Source organism: Argiope bruennichi, chromosome 2 (assembly GCF_947563725.1).
Source record: "Argiope bruennichi chromosome 2, qqArgBrue1.1, whole genome shotgun sequence".
NCBI lineage: Eukaryota > Metazoa > Arthropoda > Arachnida > Araneae > Araneidae > Argiope > Argiope bruennichi.
In genome coordinates, this window is record NC_079152.1 from 120,508,817 (window position 1) to 120,532,734 (window position 23,918).

The 23,918-nt window shown below is 30.6% G+C and overlaps 1 protein-coding gene across 1 annotated transcript; it reads right to left on the bottom strand.

Moving 5' to 3' along the window:
* Positions 1 to 4,961: 4,961 nt before the first annotated feature.
* LOC129960844 (alcohol dehydrogenase class-3 chain L-like) lies at positions 4,962 to 23,918 on the bottom strand. The gene is made up of 11 exons (XM_056074525.1): positions 23,775 to 23,918; positions 17,418 to 17,455; positions 14,892 to 14,993; positions 13,237 to 13,378; positions 11,046 to 11,134; positions 10,358 to 10,480; positions 9,267 to 9,483; positions 7,964 to 8,088; positions 7,730 to 7,865; positions 6,167 to 6,305; positions 4,962 to 5,115 (listed from the first exon to the last, which is right to left on the bottom strand). The coding sequence occupies exons 2-11, from the start codon at positions 17,433 to 17,435 to the stop codon at positions 5,079 to 5,081; spliced, it is 1,128 nt and encodes a 375-aa protein (XP_055930500.1). The 5' UTR covers positions 17,436 to 17,455; positions 23,775 to 23,918; the 3' UTR covers positions 4,962 to 5,078.

Below are 23,918 nucleotides of genomic sequence, written 5' to 3' on the forward strand. Positions count from 1 at the left end.
AATAGTTTTCTAAAGTAGCATAGCTATATTTTGTGTATAAAATGGCGACAAAAGCATAGTGACTATATTTTCTTTACAGTAAATAGTTCCTAATTAGTATAATTGTATCCAACGCACAGGCTGGATGCTATCAATACAAAGTAAATAATTTCTAAAGCCTTATAACTCTATTCTATGCAAAATTAAATAGTTTTAATTTTTTTCTTAGCATTTTTTCTAAGTCACTCTAATTTTTTTCTTAGTCATCTATAAAAATGCAGCTGCTTCACAAATATTTTAGAAAATTAATGGTTATGTTAAAAAAAACGCTACGTTATTATCATCTTCGAAACACAAAAGTATGAATAGATGTGGAAAAAAATTATTTTTCATGCAGCAAAAGGCGACTGTTGTGTCTAGAAAACTGTGAAATAATATGATTCTGTGAAATATTTTATGATTATTTTCTCATAAAAGTGAATTCATCATCAATAGTAAGACTGAAAAACATTCATAAAATCTGTATTACTTTAGAAAACAAAACAATGTAAATGGCTTTAATAAAGAATGTCATCTCCTCTAGCGATAATTATTTTGATATAAATTAAACCAAACAAATTTCATTCCATATTGATTTTATTTTTGAGTTTTTAGTGTGTTTATCTTTATGTTAATATACAAAAATAAAGCCTTCATTTAAATTTTTAAAAAAATTCCATTTTTTCCTTATAGCCAATGCTTAATAGGACCGCTTTGGGACTTTAGAATTTTGATAACATTAAACGATTGATAACAACAATTGAATTGCGCAAAATCAAATAAACTACTTTTTTTATCACATCAAGGGTAATGAATAAAAACATTTTTTCGGGGCTTTAGTAATAAATTTCAAATGGAATAATAAAAAAATAATTACTTGTTGATTGTCAACAGTTATTCAGTAACAATTCACTTATATATTGTTCATACTTTTATTGCTTATTAAAAATAATTGATGGAACTTGTATTGCGTTTTACTTTCTCGTATACGTAGCATAGAAAAAATATAGTAATCGTCAAAATTTCGATGATATTATGACGAATATCCACATTTCAGACATATTTTTCACCCCCCCCAAAATAAAAGTAACAACGTATTTTTGAAATTATGCTAGTTCGCCTGTGAATGCTATAAATTAAAGGCATTTTAAAGGTGAAAATAATATATAGGTTTTATTTCATATTTTTTATTACTATCAAATTTTGAACGAAATTAATTCAGAGATAATTCGGCTGTCTGAATCCGAATATAAGATATTACGATGTACAAAACGAAGTGAGCTACATAGATAAAATTTAATACATAGATATGAAATCTAAAGCGCGGATATTTATCGAATTTGAAATAAAATACATCAAAAAATTGATAGTCTGTCGGTCTGTACTTTCACATGCATGTAAACGCGATGGCTCAAAATTGCTGAAACGTAAATATTCGAAATTTGATATGTGAATTTGTAACAACAATCATAGTTCGTTGTCAGATTTTGCTTTCTGTTGATACGAAAAAAGGCATCCAGTATATGCATTCGGTGTTCTAGTTCTTATATATTAACCGCATTCCAGCAAATAATCGCCAAAGATAGCATGATGATGGCTCTTTTGTAACTATTGTTCGCCAATAGTATGTGGTTAATAATACAAGCGCCGAGTTAAACCAGCCGAAGATCACTCTCATTGGTTTAACTCAGCAGAATTACAATAAATACGCAAATCATTCTAAAGGAATATTAGTATTTCATTATTTGGTGTTATTTCTTCATTCATTCATTCTGATTTCATTGATGTGGGATTTTTGAAAGAGGGATAAATCCTGTTGAATTTTTGTTCCCATCCTGTAACTAACACCGCCATCGATTTCTGTTTTAAAATATTTGAGCAGTTTCGATGTGAGAGTGATTTGACCGATAAATCCTTTTAAAGGTTTCATTTGATTTGATTTAGCGGCGCAAAAACCATTTTTGATCATGCCGCGCCAAACATTTAGTTTGGATTAAAAACTTGAAATAAAATCCTGTAAAGTATTTCGACTCGTCAGCTTTTATAATATGCGATAAAAATTTAAGAAGTAAAAGAATGATTAACTTTGTGATGAATATCTTTTAAAATGATACAGGAAGATTAAAAGGAGCGGATGTCTTGTGAATTAAAATATGAACAATCTATTATAATGTGCTGTATTGACATGGGGCACTAGCACAATGTATACTGACGGGAGGGTTCTTCTAACAATAAATGCCTATGCGAGAGTTGAATGTGGTTTATTCTTAATCTAGCATGAATTGTGTCATATTTTCTATTAGACAGCCTAAGTCATTGCCCAATAAGTTGTTTAATTGCATGAAGCTTATTTGTGTCCTTGAGATCTCATTTACTTACCCATTTTGTGGTTGATCTTAACTTATTTTTTTTATGTTATTGACTGGGACAGGACAGTTTAAAATAGTAGTGACAAATTTTGCCAAATTTACAACTAATTCCTTTAAAGAATTACTATAGAATATTACACTATCAGAAGCTCATCACTACAGTCAAAACTAAAATAATTACCACTCTCTCAAGATTTAGCGATTCTTTTGGCGAAAGTGCAACAAACCTTCTATTTTTGCAGTTTTGAAATACTAAAAACAGCGTTTATCGGTCCCGGGTCTACAGATTAAAGCATAACAGCTGCTTCACGCCGTTTAGTGACATCTTGCTCGTCAAATGCCAATTTAAAAGCGACCCGCTTCTATCTATAGCTACCGCTTCCATTTCTATCCATTACGCTACCGAAATCATGTATACCGCCTGGAAAAGACAACTTCCCTGCTCGAACCCTTACCCCCTTTCTCTCTCCTCCCATCTCTACTTTCAAAACAAACAGGAAGCTTACTATCTTCCGCAGAACTATATCAAAGATAAAGATTTATAGTTGATTATGAAAGATGAAATATTGCAATGTCATCAAATACGGCAGTAATGCCAACGAGCAGAATCAATGAACAGAACATTTTTAGGATGTCTACAAAAGTAAAGTACAGAAGATTTGTGTTAAAATGAAGATTCAAATATATTTTGATGAGTGTTTCTTCACGACGGTAGCATCAAAATGATGAAACAAAGTATTTTCGAAATATCTACAAGAAAGGTACTGCTCCGAAAACACCAACAACATCATCAATAAAATAATGCATTTTTAATTGAAACATAACGCATAATATTGCAAAATCCTCATTAGGGCCAAAATTAAAAAAAAAAATTATAAGGAAAACACGAAAACAGAAAATAGTGCCAATAACCCTGATCAAAATATTTTTATACTAATTATTAAAAGATGCAAGTTAAGTTCAAAGAAACTTTTTTTATCAAATGGTTCATAAATACCTCAATTTCCTAAGAGCAATAAGAAATTTTTTTATATACTTGAAATCTAAAAATAATTTTAAAATACTGACATTTTTAAAAATCTATAATTCGCAGACGAATAAAAACAAAACGACGCTATTTGTACATAAAGTGTAAAAAAAAAAAAAAAAAAAAAAAAAAACACGGTTTTCTGCCTAAAAATATTATTTGTAACATAGTTTACAATCTCGACTACGACTGTAAATAAATGAAGGATGCTTTATTTAGGGTAAGAAGCAGAAGATGCAACATTTTGCAGTAATGGTAAATTACTCTTTCAAAAGCATAGGTTCCAGAAAAGGAACCATATTGTTCACAGAATCACCAGAGCTTCTATTAGTATGACAAACCAATGGCTAAAGGATGTTCGAGGCATTATAGGATTTTTTTCCAATCCTATTGTTATCAGCGGACCTATTGTTATTATTTTTTTGACCACTGATCATATTTGTCTTCAAAAAGTGACATAAATGCTCAAACGGTTTGTCTCTATGGTTAACTACTGAAACTGACGTCTGAAGCATTTATACTCCTTTCCGCTCAACTCTCATGTGCCACTGTGACAAACAAATACATTCTTTTGTAATCTTCAATACTGCCGATGGCAATTGTTGGTCATTGTGCACTTTTAGTTAGGTATTTAGACGAACAAAAGATGCTATCAATGAGGTTGAAAATGAAATTTCGAATATCTTGGAATCTGGAAGTATTGACGGAGGATATAGTTTCCACCAATTGTTAAGCGTAACACATGCTACTCAGAAGGAGTAAGATTCTAGAACCATATTGCTTAAAGAAAATCTCATTAAATACTTGCACGAATTTAGGGGATAATTATCACCAGGTTGCAGTAGCTTTGTGAAGTATTTACCAGGGACCGTTTGCAATAGAGCCTGCAACTTTTGGACTGATTAACTGATAATTAGGTTAGTCTAAACTTGATAAATGATGCAGTCGGTTGGAATTTTTATGAATATTGTTTCTCAAGATCACCCGATATTACCATACGAAACACCAGTCTTTCGGGACACCATTGCAAGTTTAAGATTCTTCACTATCAGAAAACCAAAAGAGAATAACTGAACTTCTTGATCCACTATCTAATAACAGAAGAGCTTTACGGCCGAAACTTTGATTCACATACAGCCACTGAACCTCTGGCTTCAAAGTGACACTTTTTGATACTATGAAACAAATAAAGTCAAAAATCCAAAAACCGAATATATTGTTAAAAACGGACAATGTGTAAAATTTTGTTCTATTGAGAAAAAAAAATCTTAATTTCTATTCTTTAATGCTCAAAGCCATCTTTCTATCTTGAAATTTAATAATTTTAAATCTGCCAATCATGCTTGCGGATTAATCATTTTTCAACTTTTTCTTGATTTTGAACCAAACAGCAATCGCATCATTCAAGAAAATCATAAAAATTTACATAATTCTTTCAAATTTTCATTCTAAATCCAAAAAGTACATTGTAACAAGGAATTGCTAATAATGCAAATAATAATAATAATTTCATTTAGGAAATTTTCTTCTTTGAAACATCAATTAGATATATTCAAAAATGCATTTTATTTATTTATAGAAGATTACAATAAAAATCAAATACTATTTTATGTCCACAGATCACAGTAACATCCAACATTTTTTTAAAATTGTTCTGAAAATATCTATTTCCTCAGATCGTAGTCAATAATAGCTCTTAACCTGAAAGATAATTCATAAAATTATTGCACTCAATAATAATATATATTTTTTAAAATTTCAAAATATAAATTATAACGCAAAATCCATAATTAAAAAAAGAAAAGGAAAGCAAGTTTACTAAGTAAAGCATGTTTGTTCTTTTAAAAATAAAATCTTAAGATGTGAAATCTAATGAACAAAGCATTTGCTCATTTTTTGTCAATGTTCTGTACAAAACACTTTTATTTTGGGTTCATTGAATTATCTTTTTTAAATGAAATTAAGTGGATTTTTTTGGTAATGGACTAAATTTCCTTGATTTATAGTACATGAAATTTTTCATTAAATTTTTATTGTTTATTTTCTTTCCTATTATCTATGAATACAAACAAATAGTTATGTTTATAACTATTTTCTGTTAAAAACAGAAAAAAAGAATTTTCTTATGTTTATAAAATAGAGTTTTATAAATGGATACATGATTTGGCAAAAATTTGACCAGGTTCATCAGAAAAATAATTTTGTGGCAATTAACCGACAGGAATTTTTATATTTGCCTGTGATTTGAATTTTTTTTTCTGTTTTTAACATATTTTTTACTTGGAATTAGTTCAAACAGAAACCATAGTACCTGTATTACTTGTAAAATTATAAATACTTGATTAAATTAAAAAAATCAATTTTTTATTGGTATTTTATATTAATTTAATACGAAACTTGATTTATTATAATTGATCTATAGCATTTAGAAATGTAGCAAATTTCATTTAACACTAGGAGGCCGAATTTAAACTTCCCGTAATTTTTCTCCTGATTCGTTGAAATAGAAATATTTTATTATAGGTTTGAGTAACATAATCTGAAAATTGCGAATTTTAATTTCAAACGAAATCCATTTTTCTTGGACGCCACAAAGCTCTGGTTTTAATGTATGATAATTGACTTTTGAGAAACAAGAAGTGTTAGGATACTTTTTTAAAGGATTATACATTATGAACAGTACAACTTATGCATTAGCTTGATAGCTTTATGCAATTTTTATATTTCAATACTTTAAAGTTAGAAGTCTTACGATTCTCCAGTGGTGAGCATCTTAAATCCTTCATTGATGTCCTCCAAAGGCAGTCGATGAGTTATAAGCTTCTTGAGTTCTAACTCTCCGTTCAGAACTTTCTCGACTAATTTTGGAATTCCTATTCTGGTTTTATAGCCTGAAAAAGAGACGTTTGTAGCTAAAGAAATATATTTTATTTGTATTTAAAACAAAAAATTGGAATACAATTTCATTTTACTTCCGTCATGCTTTATATGCTTTTATTTAAAGTGATTTTACTTTCATTTTTATTATGATAGAATTTTATAAACGAATTTTCACACAAATATTGTTGAGCGAGAATTCTGAAGTTCTTTTCAATTGTAGGCTTCTTAGAATGATGATAATAAAATAATTTAATATTCTTAAATAAGCATTAATTATTTAATTTTTTATAGTTTTTATTCAAAACGAAATAATTGTCTGTTTATGCATTTCAGAAATATAAATTTCAAAATTACATAATAGTGATAGTAAAAAAAGGGATTATGAAATGTGTTAAATAAGTAAGATAGAATGTAATAAAAATAAAAAATAAAAAAATTTTGCATGCAAAATCAAGCTTTTAATGTTCTCAAATGTAGAAAACTATTTCGTCAAAAATCGGGAGATTAAGCTATAAATTGTAAAAATGTCACACACTAATAGCAATATGATATAGTAATAAAAAATGTATATTGAAAGAAATTTCATTAAAATTAATTAAAAATTATGATAAAATATGAATGTAGTTGAAATGGTAATATACTTTGAGCATTTACACCAACTTCTGGCAATAATAAATATTTTAGTTCATGCTTCCAAATTTTTATTAAAAAAGTCATTTTTTTGCATCTTAGCATACTAATAAAAGCATGCTTTTAAAATTTTATCTTTGGATATAATTTTTAAATATACATTTAAGAGCTTTGAAATTTCAATTTATTTTTAATAGTCTAACTAGAAATCAGAACAATAAATTTAAAATAAAATTTAAGAGAGAATTAAGAGAGCTTTAGTTCCTTAGATTTTAAGGTAGTGCCTAAGAGATCAAATTTCTTTCAGCAGTTTTTTTAAATCTTAAATAAAACTGTATCCTATGACTTGTTTAAAGCTATAAGCGAAATCTAAATGAATTACAAACGAGGAATCGAACAATAGAAAAAAAAAGCATGGGAGTCCGACGTCCAAACCTCTACTCCATCTCTGACACGCTTTTGCAGCTCGTGTATTGTCACATGTCAATATTTAGAAAAAAGACATTTGTTTTTTGTGTGTAAAATCGCGCTTTTTCACCAGGAAAGACATCTATATAAATAAAATCAAAAAGCAAAACCTTATCTAAGTATAAAATTTGATAAAAATCGTCAGAGCCGCTTCCGAGAACACGAAATAGATTGATATATATGCAAGAATTGCTCATTGAAAGTAATAAGATTTTGCCACCATCTTTGTCTTTAAAGTATTCGGTTGGAAAAAAAATTAATCATCACTCAAAACGTATTGATAGCTTATACAGTTATAAGAACAAAATTCACACAGATAAAAGAAAAAAATGCTTACCGCCATAACTTGTTCCAACTAATTTCCTACCATATATAAGGTCCCAGATTCCAACTTTCATTGTTTCTCCAACATTCGATAATCCAATGATAACCGTTTTGCCCCATTGTGGATGACTTGAATTAAAAGCTTCTTCCTGATAACCGGAAATAAAAATCAGACTTCTATAAGGAGATTCTGTGAGGCTCAGTTTCATAATACTGAACAGCAATAAAGCAAACAAATGAGACTTACCATCACCGGAATCAATCCAACAGAAACGAAGCAAAAGTCTGGGCCTCCGTCGGTCATTTCTGCTAATTTTTCGGGGACATTAACTTCCTTTGGATTTATAACATCTGTACAACCCAGTTCCTTCGCTGCAGAAAATCACTTTTAATTTATTTTCTTAAAAGAATTGCAGCAGTAATGGTTGTGGTCATTTGAATGGCATCATATACAATGATTCTATTTTTCAAATTCAAACCCAAAATCTTTAGAATGCAAAGTGAAGAAGGTTCACCCAAAAGACTTTTTATCATTATTATTAAGAAGGAAATTTACATATATCACAGTAACGAAATTTATATCAGTAATTTTACTTTCTCGTATGCATAGTATACAGAAAGTATATTAATCGTCAAAAAATTCAAATTTGAAATTTTAACGTATCAACACGTTTTAGATTACTTTGATTTCGAAAAACACATTTTTGGAAAATATACGTTTTTCTGTCTGTCTGAGACAAAGATAACTCAAAAAATGCTTTGAGCTAAACAGATGAAATTTAATATACTGTCTTTACATCAAAGTTGCTGATTCCTATCAAATTTTGAGTTAAATCTTTTCAGTATAAGTTCGTCTGCCCGTCTGTTCGGATATAAGACTGTTCGAATATAAGTTAAAATGATACTTAGTAAATGAAGAGAGCTATATAGATGAAAGTTGGAACACAAAGTCAACATCTATATTGTAAGCACCTTCAAAATTTAGAGCCAAATCCAATTACAGGTTGACTATCTGTCGGTATATATTTTCAGAAACATGTACACACAAAAATTCAAAAACGCAATGCCTTAAATATATCAAGCTTGGTATAAGATTTTGTGTCTACAAGTGCAGCTTTGTGCCAAATTTTGATTTCAATCAGTTAATAGAGACATTTTAAAATATAAATTTGATTTTTGTACTTATTATACGTATACCAGGGATTAATCTCCAAATAACTCGCCAAGTATCACACGACAGATTCAGTAAAAATGCTACATTCACGCCAAAAGTTAATATTTCGTAATTATTATATGCTAGTGCCACATGAAGCATTCATACCACACGGCATGAACAATGGAATTTCCAATTTTGTCATGCCACATGGCATTGCAAATTTACTAGAGAGTATGAGAGAAAGTTAGGGGAGACCGGCTGGTTTAGCTATAAAAGTACAACCTTTCTGCGAAAATTGCAAAGTTTAAGAAATGGTTTGGATAATTTTCAAAAATTTATATTCTTGTTATCATTAACCTCCTAAAAAGGTATTAGAAGGGATTTAAATGCCTACCTAGGTCGAATTTTTTAGAATTGACATCAATTCCAATGATCTTGGATGCTCCACTATCTCTACATCCCATTACGACGCACATGTCTACACCTCCGAGACCCCAGATGGCACAGGTTGCACCCCGAGGTACCTGCGCAGCATTCATAACTGCTCCGTAACCGGTGGGAATGCAGCAACCAGCCAAACACAAGATATTGGGATTGGCTGCGGGATTTACCTGGAAGGAATTTAAAGAAATATTTTTTACTTAATAATTAATATTTTAAATATAGCAACTGTTGTTGTTGTTGTGTGACTATTTTTAAGCCAAGTTTATTCGCAGTAGGTTCTGAGGGTAAAGACACCTGAGCACCCGAGGGCAGGAGTCTGACTTCTAGCTCAAATGAAGGTGGCACACACACACACTCACGCGTCACAACCCTTTATACGTGGTGGACTTCATTCATGCCGTATATCGTAATTTAGACTTGAATCAAAGAACGAATACCTCTGAACCAGAACACTCAGTGGTATTATCTCAACATGGAGGACTTTGTGACCACGATAGATTTATGCGTGCGTCAGCCACCACCACCCACGGAGAGTCTTCGGCCGGCGGAGTTCGAACTCACAACCTGAGGGATGCGAGTCCAATGCCTTGCCAAACAGGCTATAACGGCCTAATATAGCGATTAAATTGATATTTATGAAAGTACAGCTTATTGTATTGATATTTATTATTTGGACAACAAATATTTTCTTCTATAAACACTTTCAGATAAATTTAGTGGGAATTTTATCACCCACTAAATTTAGATATTATGCATAGAAAAGAATAAGAGAGTTTGGAATTATAAATATGGGAGCTATTTAACCTAGGAGGGACGACAGAGAATCAAATAAAGAGACGCCAGGAGATAATGGGAACACTTTGTCAACGCTATAGAGAATATTTAAATCTTAAATTAATAATATAAATTTATTTTTGCAATAATTCAACAATTTTATTTCAGCGAAGAGCAAAACAAACCTAAAGCATTTAGAATTTCAAGAAACGAATTTATAATTTTAAAATAAATTATGTAAAAAATCCATAAAAGTTCCTAATTCACCTTTGCCACATTGAACTCAGAAGTTACTGTGTATTCAGAAAATGTGCTGATGGAATTCATCTGACTAAGTTTCTGTCCTTTGCAGGTAATTCGAGAAGTACCATCCATTTGCAAGTTGTTTCTCTGAAAAAAGAAAATTTACATTTCTTTATTATTACTCTGATAAGAGGTAAAATGATAGAATATCTCTGAAATAAGGTGCATTAGTAATGTTTTAACTACGCAAATAAATAAAATTATTAATTAAATAATTAATCAAGGGAATGTGTAAGGTAATGGTTAAGGCTCATGAGTATAACATTCCCAGCTACTGAAAGCATTGACGTAAAATTTCAAGTGAATGCAAAGACGTATATCAAAACTTTAATTAACAACGTTGATTATTACAAATTTTATGCTACTAAAGTAAATTTATTTAAAAGTTATATTTTTAACTTTTTTAAAGCAAGTACCGATATGTTATTGTATAATATTGAAACAATAATTAAATTTTAAAACTAAACATTTGTCGTAAAAGTGAGAAAATAATACCTTTACTGCATATCTAGAAAATTCCTTACATTATATATGAGGATTCCTGAGAAATTGCATTTTTCATCAAAAGTATATTTTTATTTCACACTTTAAAAAATGCCACATTTTAATGAAAAAAAAATCAATAATGAAAATAAAATAAAATTAATGCTACCGGTGTTTTCTTGCATAGATGAGTTTTAGTGTGCTTGCAATTCTCGCATTCTCCGCAGAAGCTTTCGAAACATAACACAACTTTATCACCTGGAATAAAAGCATTGACACATTAATTCGTAAAATTAGAGCATCATTTTCTGCTCTGAGAAGAAATTCCACGCAGAGAAAATATATTCAAGAAATGGGATCATAATAAGAATATCTGAAAAACCTAAATTTATAAGACGTTGCACAAATTCTTTTCTGTTCGTGTTTTCTTGGATATAAAATTCACTAATTGAGTGTATTTAAGATGCATTGATGTGTACCGAATTTGCAGTTCTAAGTATAAAGTTTTTAAGATAAAAGTTCGCAATTTCGAAAGACTTTAGAGCCAGTTCTATGGCTCCAAACGAAACAGCAATTCACTAGTGGTTATATGATTAATGAAAGGGGGGGGGGTAGGTTAAGATTTTCATGAATAGGTGACGCTGTATAAGTATTTAAGGCGATTTTTTCGGATAAGGATAATCAGTCTAGGACCAGTCCAAGACGGTCATGTCACCAGGGTATGAGAGCTCTGCTAAGCCTCGGAGATAACATTGTTCCACAGGGAGGGAATTCCGTTTAAAACATCATTAAACAGGGTTACGAAATTAAATTTAAACTACAGAGACGAATAAACAAAAACAATAGTTAGCATTATGCTTAATGAATGGACATTTAATTTTTTTCCTGAAAACTCTGCATTGTACTGCTCAGCGAGAAATGTTCTCTGAGATTAAGTACATGCGAAGATCAGTATTTTACTGCGAATCAAGGATTGTCTGATAAATGATTTAAATATACAGATTTTCAAAATAAATAAATAAATAAAAAATAAAAATAAAAACTAAGAACTAAAAATCGCATGGCGTTAAATCAGATGATCATGTTGGAGAGATTTAAAAAAAAAAAAAAAATAACGCCTTATTGCAAGGAGCTGCATGAAATGTGCTTTTTAAGAAATTCTAAATGAGAGAGTAAGGTGAAATAATGCACCGTGTTACATAAAAATGGTATTTTTTAAAGAAAAAAGATTTTAAATTCAAAATTAAATTTCGACAGCGCTTTTAGCCTAACTAAAAAAACTGAAATAAATTATTAAATTCAATTCAGTAATAGTAATCATAATAAATATACAAAAATTTTCTCATGTATTGAGAAAACGAAGTCTATTGATGAAAATTGTAATTAATTTTCTTTTTCGATTTTCACAAAGCGTCTTCCCTGTGCTATAATCAGAGAATTTTGGTTTCATTTGAAGCTATGCAATCGGATCTAAAGCCATCTGAGAAGGTGAACTACAGCAATCCTGAGTAATTTAGCGAGAATTAAACTTTCAAAACAACTTTCTAAATACTATATTTCAGCATCACCTCTGAATATATTTGAATCAGTAGACCTTTTCTCTTCCACCGTATAGCTCCAGAATTTGGCATTTATCTACAATTAAGATAGCAAACTCGATGATGAAGTTTGTTCAAAATTTGATACACATCTAAAATATTGGGGTAAAAATTATTAAGGCAAATATTCTATTTTGAGCTTATATTTTTAGATGTGGTATTTACGTTAGCATCTAAAAATACAAATGTCAGACAGACTTCAGGCAGACAGATAAACTTCACATTTGCGGATTTCTCCCAAATAGTTTTTATGCATGAAACATTTTTGTGTTAATACTACAAACCTATCTTCTAATTTACAACGTTTTTTAGCTCTTCCGCTCATACAGACGATTACGATTCTAAAAGTGATATTTTTCAGAACAGAGATTGAATTATTTAACAGGTAAATTTATCCACATTGGTATAGAAGAAATAAAAATAATAAAAATTTAATAGTTTCTGCGGTTATTTATTATCAGTCCTTTTACTCATGGGCTAATACCACGGTTTTTCTAAATTAAAAATGATAAGGAAAAGAAAGCAAGAAAAAATCTTTTAACATTCAATAAATTAAAAAAAAATGATGACAGCATCGAAACAAATTATTTTTCTAGGTATCTGTAATTTAAATCTCGTTTGCATTTAAATGAAGTGATAAAAATATCCGATTGTTTTTAAACATATGAAAATAAAATTTATGAATCGTGATATCGAAATGTAACGCTCCCAATAATGTAATTTGAAATCCAAGAAAAGCTGCTTTTTTTCAATTTTTCTTACCTGGTTTTACGCTGGTGACTCCATCCCCTATGCTTTCCACCACTCCTGCTCCCTCATGCCCAAAAACACTGGGGAAAGGATAGTTCTTATCGATTCCTTCCAATACGTGCAGATCAGAATGACATACACCTGTAGATGCCATCTAAATGGAAGTATGGATATAAAATTTGAAAAGAATTGAAAAATTATTCCAGGGGACTAACCACTACATTTTGAATTAAATACATTTATAGGAAGTCTGCCTATCTGACTGTTCGTTACATACTTGATAACTCCAAATTGAAAAGAGCTAGTTAGCTGAAATTTGACACTCAGGTTTAGCACCTAAATTTAGATACTTATCAAATTTGAAACCAAATCTGTGAAAGGATTGATCATCAGTCAGTCTTTACTCTCGCACTCAATAGCTCATTAATGGAATAACTTAAATAACGAAATTCGGTATGTTATCACGTGATTACAGCTGTAGTTTCGTGGCAAATTTTTGTTTCATTTGGTCTGGAAAAAGTCATTCATGATATATATATATTCGCACAACAGATTCATTAAAAATGTTAGCAAATATCTATACTTTGTAAGTATTGTTTGCTAATGCCATATAAGTTATTTGTGGTCTTACCCAAGGCCCGTAATTTTATGCGGGGGGAAAGAGATAAGATCTAATTGGAGAGTACGTGAGAAATTGTCTGGAAATCACTCCCACTGGTTTTTATTTAAAACCATGCCAACCAACGATCTCAGTACACATATTCCATATCTTAGTTCTCACCATTATATGGCAAACTCAAAACATACTGTGAAAATGTATAAAAATAACTCTTGCCGGTTATTTTTTGAAATAAATATCATAGCACAGAAACTTTGGAGCATTGTTAATTATTTTCGTTCTTGGACTTATTTTTTTTATTTAAAATTATATGAGTTAATGATCAAAAAGAGAAATTCAAAGAAAAGTGCAAATATCCCATGTCTCAATTCTCACCACTATATGACAAACTCGAAACGGGCCACATGTTGAGGAAATTTAAATGAAAACTTCTGCTGGTTATTTTTTTAAATAAATTTCTTACGCTCACCCATAACATCAACGGAATTCGAGAGTATTGCTAATCGTTTTGGTTCGTGGATAGATTTTTTTAAATCTAAAGATATGTTATTATTTGACAAATAATTTCCATCATCCGAAAAATTCCCACAAAATCTATACGCATCACATATTTTGAAAACATATCTTGAAACACCAGCTGGTTATTTTTTTTGAAGTAAATTTCTTACTCACGTCTATAGCATTATCTTGGTATTTTATTTAAAGCTATATGAATCAATGATCAAAGAAAGAAATTTAAAAAAAATACAAAAATACAAAAATTTAATATATTTAATCATGCATCGTATTAAAAGCAGTTTGTTGCACAGGCTCCATGAATGAAGATGTCCATTGCGTTTAACGTTTATTGGAAGTAATAATTTTTTTTAAAATTCCCATATATTTATGGGAGGTCGCTATGAATGTGTTTGGTGTGGATGTTTATGCTAGGATAATTTTAGCTGTCATTATATGATAAAGAAATGTATACAAAGATTTACTTATTACCATTTTAAACCCTAATTGTTAAAGAAAAGTTGCTTAATTGTAATTCACTCAAAACACCTACCTTTATTCTAACTTCCCCCTTTTTAGGAACTGCCACTTCAACCGTTTCCAATGAAAACGGTTTGTTTGCCTCCCATGCCACTGCTGCACGGCATTGTATCGGCTGAAATAAATTTTAAAATAAGGTCTTTAAATCTATAAAACGATTAATGTAAGAAAATGTGTGGCATTTTGTCGACATTGTTACTTGACCCCATTCACTGCGTAGCATAATCTGTCAATGTGCTTACTTTATTCAAATTATCTTAATAATATATGCCATTAAAGGATTTAAAAATAATGTTGTGTTCGAAGACATTTTTATTTTCATTTTCTCAACGATTATCTTCAGTGTGGACTTCCAAGAATTTGTTAAGGTCATTCATTCATCCTCGATCGTCCTTAAGTCAGCTTTCCATTCTCCTGCACCCCCATTAATTTTCGGAGGGTCTTATACTTATTGTTGGATGGGCGAAAATTCCCTTTTTTTCCAAGCATCGGAAGAAGTCAAAAAAAAAAAAAAAAAAGAGTTTTCATTCCTTCCTTACTACAGGATACTACAGGGTGCGGCAAAAAAACTTGGACAAAGTTATTGCATTATGGAAAAGAAGCTAACTAATTACTTTTTAATTTGTGTTTATTTCTTTTTGTATGCCACTTCAGGTATAAAATATTTTATAATATATTGTTTGTTTGTTTCTTATGGCACTTGCCACTGACAAGCCCGCTGTTACGAAGACTGCGATTTAAGCCTGAGGGGGACGTCTCTTATTTTTTATAGCAGCGCCAACTAGGGCCAAGAGTACGACTTTGCTACCCACGCATCACTCATTCGCTTGCACAACCCCTTTTTACAGGAAGGCACATTCACACATCTCACAGATAGAACAACAGAAGAACAACCATGCCCAAACCGGAACTCGAACCCGGGACGCCCAGATCACGGGGAAGACGCGCTACCCCTATGCCAGGACGCCGGCATAATATATTTCTTACTTTATGTATTATTTTTTGGATTTTCTACAATGTCAAGGAAAAGATCTGCTATTCTAGAGTTGTTTAAGCAAAAAAAAAAAAAAAAAAAAAAATGACAGAGTGAACTCATTTGTTTGATTACTGTGCCTCGGCAAATAGTGTCTGATGCAATCTGTCATTTCATAGAGCTTGGGAATGATGGTCGACGTCCAGGAAGTGGAGGAAAACATACGGTGAACACTTTCAATAACCGTAAGGTCATCAAAAAGCGAGTTCAACGAAATCCGAAGGTTTTCATGAGAAAGACCACTTGGGAACTGGGAATAAGTGACCAATCAGTGCGACGAGTTACAAAAGCAGAGCTTGGACTGAAGCTTTAAAAATTCCAAAAAATTCAGCTTCTCATTGAAGAAAACAAACTCCTGAAGCTCCAAAGATGCCGAAAACTTTGAAGACGGGCCGCAAGTCAGCGTTTGAGAGATTCCTTTTCATTCTTTACTGTCCAACAAGCTCATAACTCCCAGAACGATAGGATATGGTCTGTAGGCGCTCCAAGTATCTCGGCAATAGTTGAACATCGCCAACATCCAAAGTCGGTCATGATCTGGGACGGAATTTGTCGAAGCGGAAAAACACTTCTGGTTTTCTTTGGATGAGCGAGTTAAAATAAATAGAAAAGTTCGCCAGGGACATTCTAGAAGCTGTTGAACTTCCGTGGGCCAAAAAGCACTTTGGCAGTATAAACTAGACATTTCAATAAGACCCAGTAGCCGCACACAAGGCCAAAAAGACACAAGAGTGGTGCAAAGTGCATTTTCTGGAAGTGATATCATCTGGAAAGTGGGCCCAATACTCGCCGAAACTCAATCCTATGGATTATAGTGTATAGTCATTTTGGAGTCTAGGGCTTGCACTAAACCATACAAAAATTTCGACTCTCTAAAGCAATTGCATCGGCGGGAATGGGATAAATTAAAGGTAAAAGACTTGCGGCCCATTACTGAAAATTTCAATAAGCGTTTGCACCTCTGTATCGCTGCAAAAGACAACCATTTTGAAATTAATTAAATTTATTTATTAGTAAAAGTCTATTATTATTATTATTTATATTTTCTTAATTTATTTATTTGTAATAAAGTTATATTAAAAATTGTTTGTATGGGTTTTTCTGCCGCACCCTGTATATAATATATATTTGATACTATTGATATTGTAGATTCAGCCACTGTTGCTTCTCAATGTTTTATATTAATTATTTTATTTGAAAGGCAAATGACAACTGGCCTAATACTTATTTCATACAAATAAAACATTCATGAAAGAGTTTTTGTTTAAATTTCCGAATGTCGTCTTGATTGCGAAACAAAAGATGCAAGTAGAAAATTTCAGTATAATAGATGGATAAATTTATGATAATTAATATAATGTTTAAATCTCCTGATAATTTTAAAAATAATTTTTATTTAACATTTTAGCACACTAAGAAAAGTATTTTTTAAAAATTCATTCAATTAATTTCTTTAGCATCATGTTTAATTATTGCAGGGTATATAAGATGGATATAGAGACGTACTTTTTCGGCTGTAGCCATGATGACCTCAATTTAATTATCTAAAATAAGAAAAATATTTATTAAAATATTATAATAAATAAATTTAATACAAACAATTTTTCAAAGCATTTTTTTGTTTGAGCATTGAAAAATGAAACTTCCTCCTTTTAATTAATTTTTATTTTATATATTTGATTTATAATGTCTTATTATTAATATTATGGTATTTCAAATTAAAAATTTCTAAAATATACAGCCATATGGCTCCATATGTATTGAAATTAATTAATAATTAATTTCCAAACATAGTTTAAAGTAAATATAGTAAAACTTTTAAATAGTTTTTATCCAGAAAATACAAATATGCAAAATTTTAAAATTCTAGCACACCAGGAAGTGAATGAAAAATAGGACACAAAAATTCAAGCTCCACATGAAATAAATCAAAACAAAAATAAATCTGTTAGAAAACTGATTATACTAAAGAGAAAGCTTTTAAAAAATAGAATATTTTAAATAGAAAACTTTTAGAAAACTGATTATACTAAAGAGAAAGCTTTTAAAAAATAGAATATTCTAAATAGAAAACTTTTAGAAAGCAAAATATACTAAAAAGAAAGCTTTTAGAAAACAGAATAGAGTAAAGAGAAAGCTTTTAGAAAACAAATTATACAATATAAAACTTTTAATTTTGATATTATCGTTATGTTAAATATGAAATATTATCTTTTAATACATTACCATTATCATTTTTGCATTTATTTTATATTAATTTTATCTTCCATTGTTAACAGAAAACAAACTCATCATACATGCGTTGATACGGTGATAAATGATTGTAAAGGAATCTTTAAGGTGATTAGGATTAACTACATGAGGAGAGTAAATGCGTCTAATGAAGTAATCATATGATTGTTAAATTTGCTTCTTCGAAAAAAAATATCATCGGTGCAATATCTGAACAGCCAATAAATTCATAATATCTTTTTGCTTCTTTCACGCCTGCTTCTTTCATGTGACTTTTTTGTCTTTTTAGTTTATGCCTGCTTTTTGGAGTAATGAGCAGAATAACATGGTAGAGTCCAGTTATTACCAAAAGCAAATCCACAAAATCGGTTGACGATAACTTTTTTTTTTATTTTCATCCTCAAAGTATATAAAAGAAAGCATACACATAGGGATATATATATATATATATACTCATAAATAATAACCCGTAATAATGAATAAGAATAACTTTAAAAACATAAAAAAAATCAGTTGATAATATTTCGTTTTAGTTTCATTATTTATATGATAAAAAGAACATGGTGGCACAATGTAAAAAATGTTCAAGAGTTATTAAAGTGAACGGAGGAAGTACAAGCGGACTCCATACACATTTAAAAACGAAACATGATACAAATTTGTTAAAGAGGAAAGAATAATTGCGATGAAGATACAAATTTAAGCACAGTTTCTAAGTTCAAGCCATCAGGAATTTTAGATTATTTTGAAAAAAAAATGATAATTTGGATGAAATTATAAGTAAAATGACAGCATTAGATGGTTTGCCATTTCAAGTGTTTTGCACTTCTACTGAATTAAGAAAATCACTATCCACCAGAGGTTTTAAAAATCTATCAACATCGATTAACACTATAAGATGAAATGTTATAAATTACAGTAACGGTGCTCGCAGTTCTTTGAAACAAGAGTTAATACAATTAAAAGTAAATGATGAAAAATTTAGTTTTACATTTGATGAATGGACAAGTGCAAGAAATAGACGCTATTTAAATATAAATATTCATTCATAACTTTTATTTTGGAATATAGGACTTACACATGTCTCGGGAAGTATGCCAGCCAAATAATGTGTAATCTAAAAAATGCTTAAATCTAAATTATGTAAAAATGCTCAAATCTAAATTAGCGAAACTTAGATTATCCCTGAAAGAAGATATTGTATCCATAAATAGTGATGGTACAACAGTTATGAAAAAAGTTTGATTGGTGCAAATCAGCAATTGTGTTATGAAAATGAAATTCAATTAGGAGTAATAGATGTATTATACCAAAAAAATAAAGAACAGAAGAATCCAAATACTGTGGATATAGAAACTTCGGATTCCGACTTTGAAGAGAGTGACAGTGAAATTGACAATGAAGATAATGACAATGTAATTGTTGAAGAAAATATTGCTAATGAGTATGAAATATTAACCCATCAAGGATTGCTTCCTATAATTTATAAAGTTTGAAAAATTGTTAAGATATTTAAACGTTCCCCTGCAGAAAACACCATATTACAAAAATATATACTAACTGAAAATAAGACAGAATATATGTTAATATTAAATTTTAAAACACGTTGGAATAGTTTACTCCTAATGATGGAACGATTTTTGAAACTGAGAAATCCAATCCAAAAAGCAATAATCGATTTAAATCTGCAAATTAATTTTTCAGATAGCGAATTCGACTTAATATTCAGACCTGTATCAGTTCTACTTCCAATAAAACTGCCTGTTGAGGCATTATGTCGAAGAGATTTTAATTTATTAACAGCTAATGTAACAATAAATTTCATGTTGCAGTCACTGAAAGAACAGCACACATCACTATCTAAAGAATTATATATTATAATGAAAAATCGCACAGAAGAAAGACATACCGAAATAGAAAATGTCTTACGGTGTTTACATAATTATAATGATTTTAAAAATGAAAATGGAAAAGAAGAAAAGAGACTAACCAATTCAAATCTGATCAAGTTTATAGTATATTTTCTTAAAATTTTTTACTCACAAACCTATCTACATTTAGAAGAATTCGGTAACCGAAGATTATGAAGACACTAATGTCGATAATGAAAAGGAATTGTTTCTTGAACAAAAATTAGAATTATCGAACAAAAATTAGAAATTCAACAAACCGAAATACAATACAGAAAGCAGCTATAACCAAAACCATCCGACGAGAAATCGATTTATTTGAAGATGAGGGATTTAGAGGTAAATACTTGGAAAAAGTATATTGTGCATTGCTAACTGTACCACCAACTAACGTAGAAGCCGAAAGAGCGTTTTCGAAAGCTGGTAATTTTTGCACAAGTTAGTTTGGTTTTTTTTTTTTTTTTTTTTTTTTTTGGCGCAAGGGCCAGATTTGGCCATGCTGCGCCAAGGTAATTTTTGCACAAAATTACGTTCCAGGCTTTATGATAGTACAATTGATGCATTATGTTTTTTAAGATCACATTTCAAAAATTTGTATTAGTACCCCAGACTGAATAGTGATATTTACACATTTTTGTGATTTAAATAAATAAGATGTTCCTTTACTTTTTTGTGTTTCTTTATATACTGTTATAATTTATAGGTTAAAAATTATTTTTGTGATATTTACACCCCCTAATAAAACTGGCTAATAAAACAAAGAAACACCTGTGTTTTCTTTCTTTTTCTAAAATTTCTACCACCTGCATTAAAACCGCTATCCCGATATTAAAATCTAAAAAATACCGAATACCGGTATTGAACTTTTGGTCCGATATTGCAATCCCTACATACACCCTAATATTTCCATTAATAAATTCATAAAAGTTTAATTCTTAGTCTATAAGAAAGGAAAAGACAACATCATTTATGAACGAATGCTTTTTTCAGAAAAATTGCAGGTTTTTCATTTCCAACGATTGGCCTAGTCTGAAAAAAAGTCAGTAGTGAATAAATAGGAATAGATTCTGAATTAATTCCAAGGGAAGAGGGAATATATTCTTAAATTAATTCCAAAGGCTAGAAATTGAAAAAAAAAAAACTTTTGGTACAAAATTTTTTTTATCTTAGCGAGACAATAACTTGTCGGATTTATATTATATATCGCCAGCAATAATAAGAAAGTTGTAGAGAAATATTTTATTCCTCATCCTTCCACCTCCTTTGGGCTGAATATCAGGTGAATCTACCAACTCTCCCTCCAGCAAACACGTCTATGTCTCAATCTGTTATAATTATTGTAGATCAGTGGATTCAAGCAGGTACATTTTTGATAATAATTATTCCTCATCCTTCCACCTCCTTTGGGCTGAATATCAGTTGAATCTACCAACTCTCCCTCCAGCAAACACGTCTATGTCTCAATCTGTTATAATTATTGTAGATCAGTGGATTCAAGCAGGTACATTTTTGATAATAATTATTCCTCATCCTTCCACCTCCTTTGGGCTGAATATCAGTTGAATCTACCAACTCTCCCTCCAGCAAACACGTCTATGTCTCAATCTGTTATAATTATTGTAGATCAGTGGATTCAGGCAGGTACATTTTTGATAATAATTATTCCTCATCCTTCCACCTCCTTTGGGCTGAATATCAGGTGAATCTACCAACTCTCCCTCCAGCAAACACGTCTATGTCTCAATCTGTTATAATTATTGTAGATCAGTGGATTCAAGCAGGTACATTTTTGATAATAATTATTCCTCATTCTTCCACCTCCTTTGGGCTGAATATCAGGTGAATCTACCAACTCTCCCTCCAGCAAACACGTCTATGTCTCAATCTGTTATAATTATTGTAGATCAGTGGATTCAAGCAGGTACATTTTTGATAATAATTATTCCTCATCCTTCCACCTCCTTTGGGCTGAATATCAGGTGAATCTACCAACTCTCCCTCCAGCAAACACGTCTATGTCTCAATCTGTTATAATTATTGTAGATCAGTGGATTCAAGCAGGTACATTTTTGATAATAATTATTCCTCATCCTTCCACCTCCTTTGGGCTGAATATCAGGTGAATCTACCAACTCTCCCTCCAGCAAACACGTCTATGTCTCAATCTGTTATAATTATTGTAGATCAGTGGATTCAAGCAGGTACATTTTTGATAATAATTATTCCTCATCCTTCCACCTCCTTTGGGCTGAATATCAGGTGAATCTAACAACTCTCCCTCCAGCAAACACGTCTATGTCTCAATCTGTTATAATTATTGTAGATCAGTGGATTCAAGCAGGTACATTTTTGATAATAATTATTCCTCATCCTTCCACCTCCTTTGGGCTGAATATCAGGTGAATCTACCAACTCTCCCTCCAGCAAACACGTCTATGTCTCAATCTGTTATAATTATTGTAGATCAGTGGATTCAAGCAGGTACATTTTTGATAATAATTATTCCTCATCCTTCCACCTCCTTTGGGCTGAATATCAGTTGAATCTACCAACTCTCCCTCCAGCAAACACGTCTATGTCTCAATCTGTTATAATTATTGTAGATCAGTGGATTCAGGCAGGTACATTTTTGATAATAATTATTCCTCATCCTTCCACCTCCTTTGGGCTGAATATCAGTTGAATCTACCAACTCTCCCTCCAGCAAACACGTCTATGTCTCAATCTGTTATAATTATTGTAGATCAGTGGATTCAAGCAGGTACATTTTTGATAATAATTATTCCTCATCCTTCCACCTCCTTTGGGCTGAATATCAGGTGAATCTACCAACTCTCCCTCCAGCAAACACGTCTATGTCTCAATCTGTTATAATTATTGTAGATCAGTGGATTCAAGCAGGTACATTTTTGATAATAATTATTCCTCATCCTTCCACTTCCTTTGGGCTGAATATCAGTTGAATCTACCAACTCTCCCTCCAGCAAACACGTCTATGTCTCAATCTGTTATAATTATTGTAGATCAGTGGATTCAAGCAGGTACATTTTTGACAATAATTAGTTTACTACTACTTACTAAGAAATTAGAAAAAATTTAAAGTTGCAATTAAAATTTGGAAAAGAACAGATGTTACTAATTGCACTGAAACAATTTCTTATAACATTTTTTTCTCTTCTCGAGGTTACTGCTATCATACTTTCTAATAGCATTATTATTATTAAGTCCTTAAAGTATAAATTTGCATTATTTAAATTGCACTAACACATTTTATTTATTAATGACACATTTTACTCAGAAGAAAATAAAACGAATTTCATACACAAGAATATAGTGATCTGCGTATCGCTTGTTTTTTCGAAATTTTAGTTACATCAAATTAAATAAGCGTAATAATTGATTATTGATTGAAATATCAATTAATTTTTAAACGAAAATACTAAATTGATCTTTGTATGAAATATATCAGCTTCATAGGATGTCATATATCAGCTTCATAGAATCTCATATATCAGCTTCAATAGAATGAAAGAAAGGAGTTGCCCTTTTTATAGCTGATTTTACAATTCAAAAGCTGCATCTAAATTTTCTTTGATGAGCATTTAAAATGATACAAATGATACGTCTTAGTAAATAAAGTAACACAAGTATGTAAGCAAAAAATTCTAAAATCATAAATGATTTTAAAATAATAAGTACAAGAGAAATGTATGATTTTTACCTGAAATAATAAATAAAACCTTTTAAATCATTAAAACCGATTCCTGTCAACTAGTTCTTTTCCTCGAGGTGGAATGATATAGATAATAGCTCAATAATAGGTTTTTTTTAAAGTAATCTTTTTCTAATCTAAAGATAAAGAGGA

Bases quoted from the DNA above. Each gene is read 5' to 3' on its own strand.
- LOC129960844 (XM_056074525.1), bottom strand. The intron at 13,379-14,891 runs GTAGGTGTTTTG...ACTTCCATTTAG, and splicing joins AGGGGGAAGTTAGAATAAAG to ATGGCATCTACAGGTGTATG. The intron at 7,866-7,963 runs GTAAGTCTCATT...TCCGGTTATCAG, and splicing joins TTGGATTGATTCCGGTGATG to GAAGAAGCTTTTAATTCAAG.